The following is a 7596-nucleotide window of genomic DNA, read 5'->3' on the forward strand; positions in this document are numbered from 1 at the left end:
GATACTAATGGCGCCCTGTAGGAGAGAGAGGGTTAAGGGGAAGAATCTTGGGTTGATTCCTGCCCCAAGGAGATTATCTGATGAATCAGAGGTTCACTGATCTTATCTTCTCACTGAGGGATATGCAGGTGAGTAGGTATAGCAGAGAGCCAAGAACTTGGCTTTACGTGGAGTTAAGTTTCTCCTGGAGCCCATGTTTGATGGAGAATGTGATGGGGCTTCAGTTAGGAGTCTACATAGCTTGAGCCAGTGTAGAGTGAATAGAACATTCTCCAAGGCAAAGAGGATCTGTGCTAATGGCCACCTGCCCTGTACCCTCAGGGTCCAACTCAGCACAGCCAGCTGCACCTGCTCATAGGAAAATGGACAGAATCAGGGAATGCAGGACCAGCTGAGCTTGTTCAGGCTGTGTGGGTACCCACAAGTGCCTACAAAGACAATGACATCACAACAGTCACGTCACAAGCAAGCCCTCCAAAGAGAGCAAAGGGAGGGACCAACCTCTGTTCTTTGAATGGAAGGACCAGAGCCCTGAGCAGGGACATGGCCAGTCTTGTGTTGCCTGAGTCTTCCAGGGGCACCCAGCTCCTCTGCTGTGTGGCCCTGTGTGTCCTGGGACCAGGTGAGTCTCAGCTCAGGTGGGACATCCCTCCAATGCAAATTTTTTGACTGTTGCTGGAGTGTCCATCTGTCTCCTGGGCTGGTCTCAGCTCTGTCTCTTTCCTCCACAGGGTCAGTGGCTGCTGGAGTCACTCAGTCCCCACAACACCTCATCAAAGGCCATGGTGGGGAGGCTGTTCTAAAATGCCACCCCATCTCTGGACAAAGCAGTGTGTACTGGTACCAGCAGGCTCGGGGGCAGGAACCCAGGTTTCTCATTCAGTATTATGGAGAGAGAGAGATGGGGAAAGGAAACTTCCACGACCCCTTCAAAGGAAAACAGTTCAGTAACTACAGCTCTGAGCTGGCCATGCACAGCTTGCAGCTGGAAGACTCAGCCCTGTACCTCTGTGTCAGCAGCTTAGACACAGCCCTGCAGGGCCCATGGCTTTCTGTACCCAAACCTTCCTGTCCCAGCTGATGTCACAGGCAGAGGGAGGGGGCCTCTATCGAGTTTCACTGTTGCTTTTTGTTCCTTTCTAACTCTCTCCCAGTCCTGCTGAGCTCAGCCAGAGCCTTCCTGAATGTTCTTCCAGCTCCCTCAGTCAGCCCCATGCAATTCCCAGGACTTGGCAGGAAGCCCTCCTTGGTGGCAGAGAGTGGAAGTCCACCCTGTGTGTTGTGGTGCACGGTCCTGGTGGACACCGTGTGTCCACTTTGCAGAGGAGAAGCGCTCAGTGCACCATTTCACAGACAGGGAGCTGCAGCTCCTGGATGTTCCAAACATTCCCTGCACGTCCTCCTGCATCTCCACGCCTTTGAAGTCAACAAGCCCTTGGGTCTATGGTCCTTCCGGGGCCTTGATCCATGTGATAGAACAGAGCACAGCCTTTCTCATTTCAAAAGCCTCTGAGCTGGGATGGGAAGTCACCCCTCGAGTGTAGGGAACATGGCCGATTGCCTGCCAACTGCTAGGGCACAGAGCTTCAAGCCAGAGGAAGTGTGTCTGTCCTGTCATAGTTCCAGACAGAGCGGGGCCCTGATATTCTTTTAAAAGAGGAGCTATGTGACGGGATTGCCTGTGTTTCAGGAGACTCCAGGAGGGAACCAGAAGCCCTCGAGGAGTGTCAAGCAGCATCATGGGAGCTCATGCTTGGAATGCGTGTTTAAGGGAGACTCTGACCTGTGAGCACCCAGAGACCTGAGCTCGGGTGACAGGTTTCTACCAGTGGGTGAATCATAAGAAAACCTAAAACAAGTCTCAGATTTCAATGCCCATGACTCTGAGGCTGTGAAAACTTTTTGGATAAGAGTTAGTTCCATAAATAGAGAGGATCCCCTTTGGGCTGACATTGAAATTATCCAGACTTTCTGCAAAGAGAAAAATTAGTAGAATGTAGTTGAAATGAAAATCAATCAGAGAGGTCACCAAAGTATGAGGATTGCTATGAGAACATTTTCTGGTCTCCAGTAGTACAATGGAAAATTGTACAGTGTACAAATAAGGAATTGTATCATTATAGATGGAAGAATGAATCTCCTTACCAGAAGTGAGGGGAAAGCATATGTACTGCTAAGATTTCTTTAAAAAACTGACCTTCATATTTTTCCCATGCTGCACTGCTCAACTGTCTCCATGTCACTGATTTGTTTCTGTGTTGGAGGGGTGTGGCAGGTTAGCTCTGAGCTCAAGCATTTGTGAGAGACAATGATGTGACTCAGTCACTGAGAGGCTGACTTGTATTTCCTCAAACAGAACTGTAAGATGTGACATTTTGAGCTGGACTTGAAATGGTCACCAGGCTCTCCTTTTGTGTGGCTTTGTCTCCTGTGGGCAGGTGGGTGCAGGTGGGCTTCCTGCCCTGGAATTCCCAGCATTCAGTCCAAGCTTTGGTCATAGGATGACAACATAAGGCTCTGTCATTCTCTCTACAGGACAGTTGGATTCAAGCATCACCCAGAGTCCAAGGTACAAGGTCACAGGGACAGGAAAAAAGGTGATACTGAGGTGTCACCAGACTGATAAGCATAATGCTATGTCCTGGCATCGACAAGACCTGGGCCATGGGCTGAGGCGAATATATTACTCAGGGGGTGTTGGGGTCAGCAGCAAAGGAGAATATGCTGATGGGTACAGTGCGTCTAGGTTGAATATGGAGGACTCCTCCCTCATGCTGGAGTCGGCCACCCCCTCCCAGACATCTGTGTACTTCTGTGCCAGCAGAGAAGTGCTGATCCACAGCACTGCGTGGCCACCTTCTCTCTACACGAAAAGGATGGTTGGGGCTCTGCACTCTGCATTCATGCGACCCTGAGCAAACTCCTACACCTTGGAGCCCTGAGTGTCCAATGCCTGCAGGGTGACCCTCGGTGCGTGATGAGGCCCCCCTCTAGGTTAGGGTTACCAGGCCTTGTTGTAGATCCAGGGCCTCGGGCACACACAGGGTCTGTACTGTTGCTGTCTGTCAGTTTGTCCTGGCAGGTGCTCTGTTAGCTGGGAAGGTGGTTACTATTTGTAGCTTTTCTTGTCACCAGCCTAAGAGTGATGCCTCCAGCGTGGGAAGTCATGAACAGCATCTCCACATAGATGCCCTTGAGTGTCACATACAGGTGTGTTAAAGGGGCAGGACATTGAGTCACCCTCCAGACCAAAGCTATAAGAAATGTGTGCATGGTGACTAAGGAGGACATGAGGCTTCTCTGTGGGCAGGGGAGACATATAATACAATGTGGAGGTTAATGAATTCATGATGCTAGGTCATGCCCTGCAGAAGGAGCTGAAGCTTCCAACACAGATATTTCCCAGGCATCCCTTCACATGTCACCAAGAAGAAAAGGCTGTGGCTCTCAGGTGTGATCCCATATGTGGACACCTTGATCTTTACTAATACAGACAGATCCTGAGACAGGGCCCAGAGTTTCTGATGTACTTTCAAATCTTGGATTCTCCAGACTCCTCCAGTATGCCTAAGGAACAGTTCTCTGCTGAGGGGCCAGAGGGCTCCTAATCCACTCTGGGATCCAGCCTTCAGAGTCAGGGGACTTGGCCTTGTCCCTCTGTGCCAGCAGCTCCACCATAGTGTGGTACCCTCACCCCCTTCATGCACACACCCCCTCATACTTCTTTCTCCATGCAGCACCATCCCCCATTCTAAAGCAGCTCTTCTTTGCTCATCATTCCCCAACTGAAGACACAGTTCTCAACATCAGCTGTGCTTTGGGAAGAGAGAACAAAGCCCTCCCTGGTGAGCCTCAATTGCCTGGGCTCGGTGTTGCCAAGCTGGTTCGATTCCTGGCACGAGCCTGGGTTGCAGATTTGCATCCCCGTTGGGGCACAAACGCGATGCAACTGATTGATATTTCTCTCTCACATCAGTGTTTCTCTCCCTTTGTTTCTCGTTTCCTCTCATTATTCTAGAAGTACATAAATAAAATAATTTAATAATGAGGAGTCCCAGAGCCACCTCTGTGCTCCAAGGCATGGACTGAATGGAATGGATGGGAACTGTCTGGTAGGACTGGGAGCCTTGGCCCAGAACACAGCTCTGCATCTGTGTAGAGAGCATGTCTGCACCTCATCGCTAGTCGGCATCTGCAATGTTGAAGATGCCCTCTTCCTGCGCGTCCTTCGCTGAGTCTCCCTCTCACACTGGGAGCTTTCTGCAGCAACTTGTCCAAGGTTCCTTCATCTTGCAAGTGAAGGTCTTCACAGCTTTTGTGCCCATTGACTGAGAATTACCCGAGTGATCCCAAAATGGTTTCATGTCCGTTGTCAGGCTGAAGGAGCCTACACTCTGTTTTGTTTTTGTTTTCCCTCCACTCCAATCTGAGTGTCAGACTGCAGCATATATCCATGACCTCTCGGTTTCATCTTGACACCCTGAGTAATCCTTCTAGAGATGAGGATTTTGTTGGTGTCCTTGCATTTTGACGTGTAGTGATTTCCCTGAATCCTTTAACTCAATATGGCGTGCCCTTTTTTGGGCAATATGCCTTCTTTTTGTTTTATGTTTTATGCAGGTATACATTATTTGTTATAAATATAAATAATTGAACCCCTGCCTGAGGGTGCAGCTGCACACATCTGGCAAATCTCCAGCCATGGAGAGAGGGGATAAGCCTTTGGATCCTGGGTTTCTGGGAGTCCTGAGAGGTAACCCACGGCTCCGAGGCTGGGACTCAATGTCACAGATTCAGTCCTGATCAAGGTGCCTGAGCCTTGCATAGCAGGGAAGGACAGTGACAGTCCATCCAAACCCAACTAAAAACTGTGGTACCATGACACCAATTCAGTTCACCCAGGGAATGAGAGTCCCAGGAAGGGGACATTTCCTGGTTGTGTTTGAACTGTGCTCAGGTCCCTGTGCCTCCTGGGAGTGAGGACGGCCTGGGCCCCAGGGCAGCTCCCTGTCCTTGTGAAGCCACCAGGGACCCCTTCCTGGACCGTGTGCCCATTTATGCCACGGCCCAGCACCTGGCCCTGGTCGTCTCTGTTTACTTAGGATACTATTTGCTACCAGTGTCTGCTTATCTCCCACAATGTCGCTGCATCACCCAGAATCAACTCCAAGTACACAGAGCAGATGCCCATTGTACAGGCTGTTCCTCTTGTGTGGACTGTGCTCTGGGGTCTCAGTTCCTGTGTCCTCAGTTCCCCATTAGGTATGTTTTCTTCATGACGACTAAGAAACATTATGTGTTACATTTTACTTGTATTTCAATATTATTTTTATTTGCACATATTTGACTTTAGTCTGGAAGGTAATATTATATCCCCAATTTTGCTGATGTATATTTTGGAGACAACATAAAATACCTTTTCTCTTTTTTGCTTATTTATTTTGAGCAATGGAGATAAAAGAAACTCTTTATACCTCACCTTGTCTGTTTTCCTTCCTACTTTCGACTGGATATTATTTTCTTCCAATCCCCTTCTCTCCCTCTGCCTTTCAGAAGACAATTTGAAGGGAGCAGATCCTAGCCTATAGCTGTAGATTCTGTGATAGTGTTTCAAGAGAATAGGGGTGGGATAGTAAGCATGGAAAGTGGAAGAAATAGGGTCACGGTGAGAATTAACGTTGTGATTAGGGTTAAGGATGTTGAGGTACTGTTAAGAGGATACTGCTTCTGGCATCTTCAGCCTGTAGACCATACAGACATTCCCAGCATCTCTAGGGCTATGGGGGAAGACACAGTAATGAAATGTCAGTTGCTGACCACCAGATGGCACTGTGAAGCCATTGACTTGGAAGGAGCTCTGGGGAGAGTCTGGGAGAGCAGGAAAGGGTTAAGAAGACTTGGGCAGGGATTGAAACCTGGGCAGATGTTGAGACCCTTTTGTGTTGTTGCAAATCTCCTTACAGCTGTGGAATGGGTAGGAGGTCCTGCTAAACCTTAGAAGACCCACAGTGAATGATGTGGCCAAGGCAGCCTTAGTGGCAGGGGCAGGTGAGGACAAGAGAATTAACTGTNAGCAGCTGGAGTGACCAAGGGGTCCTAGGATGCCTGAAGCTGGCACAGGCTCCTCCTGCCCAGGAAGAGGGGACAGGCCTGCACCTCAGGAGGCACCAAGGAGGCCTCTCCCTGAGAGGCAGGGGAAGGAGGGATGCAGGGTCAGCAGCAAGGGCTGGTAATTAGTTCAGGCAGGGGCAGGCAGGGACAACGTTGTGGGCACATGGGGACAGGGACCCTTAGCCATGGGTCTGTGCAAGACAGGGAATGATGCATAGAATCTCAAACCTGGGTCCCACCAAGGGTTCAGGGCACCAGGGGGCAGCCTCCTTGGAGAGTCCCATCAGAGAAATTACAACATCAGAGCAGTGATGTCATAGCAAATGCTCCTATCAGGGTGTGGGGAATACAGAACTGCAGACTGCACACCCCAAGGACCTGGACCTGAGCTGGGAGAGGTTCTGGGAAGCTGTCATGGGCCCCTGGCTCCTCTGCTGTGTGGCCCTTTGTATCCTGGGAGCAGGTGAGCACCGGACACTGTGTGTAAGTCTGGACACATGTCTGACATTCAAGCCTGGGGGTGGAAGCTGCTGTGGGAGGCTCTCTGTGGTCTCCCCACAGCTTCAGCTTCTCTGGGTCTCCTCCCAACAGGCCCAGTGGACTCTGGAGTCACTCAGACCCCAAAACACCTGATCAAAGGAAGAAAACAACAAGTGATACTGAGATGTTCCTATATCTCTGGACACCTCTCTGTGTTTTGGTACAAACAGGTTCAGGGTCAGGGTCCGGATTTCCTAGTTCAGTACTACAATGGGCAAGAGCGAGAAAAAGGGAACATGCCCGGTCACTTCTCAGGGAAGCAATTTGGTGACTTCCACTCTGAGCTGACCTCGAGCTCGCTGGAGCTGAGCGACTCAGCCCTGTACCTCTGTGCCAGCAGCCTTGACACAGCCCTGCAGGCGCAGCAGCTGCCTGCACAAAAAAACTCAGCCCCACTCAGGGAGTGAGCTCAACGTGGCAGCTCCCAGCCAGGCAGGCTCAGCTCTAGGATGTCACCCTGCCTTTCCCAGGCACCGTTCTGCTGCTTACAGATGGGGCAGAATTTGGTTCTCTCAGACATCATGCAACTTAAGTATCATTGCCTGTTTATACACGTGATGGGGAAATAATGCTCCTGGGTCTCACATTCCACAACCCAAGGAACAAGACATCATTCCAGTCTATTCCTCAACACCTGTGGATTTGTCCTCTCCACCACTCCCAGAACCATGCCCACTATGGCTTCTATTTTCCAGGTTCGGTTGAAGAGTCCTGGGGAGATCAGGCACCATCTGGGATTCTCATCCTCTTCCCTGACAGCTTCAAGGAACATTTGACTTAATGGAAACAAATATTCATTCATCCTCCTTGGTGACAACAAAGAAAGACACTATTTCCTGCACTGGCCATCACCGTGACCTTCACTAAGCCCTGAAGCAAGTTTGGGGTCCTGCAGAGTGAGGGACTGTGGGTAGATTAGCTGCAGGTGTTTAAAGACTCATTATT

At 50.1% G+C, this 7596-nt stretch overlaps 1 gene segment (V, D, J or C); it reads left to right on the forward strand.

Moving 5' to 3' along the window:
* Window positions 1-537: 537 nt before the first annotated feature.
* On the forward strand, window positions 538-7058 carry LOC119001542 (T cell receptor beta variable 5-5-like). The segment is given in 3 exon segments: window positions 538-622; window positions 732-1054; window positions 6822-7058. Coding segments are annotated over 3 exon segments (639 nt in total).
* The last annotated feature ends 538 nt before the right edge of the window (window positions 7059-7596 follow it).

The sequence above is a fragment of the Sturnira hondurensis genome, unplaced genomic scaffold (assembly GCF_014824575.4).
Source record: "Sturnira hondurensis isolate 20B ecotype Veracruz unplaced genomic scaffold, ASM1482457v3 Scaffold0016687, whole genome shotgun sequence".
Lineage (NCBI taxonomy): Eukaryota > Metazoa > Chordata > Mammalia > Chiroptera > Phyllostomidae > Sturnira > Sturnira hondurensis.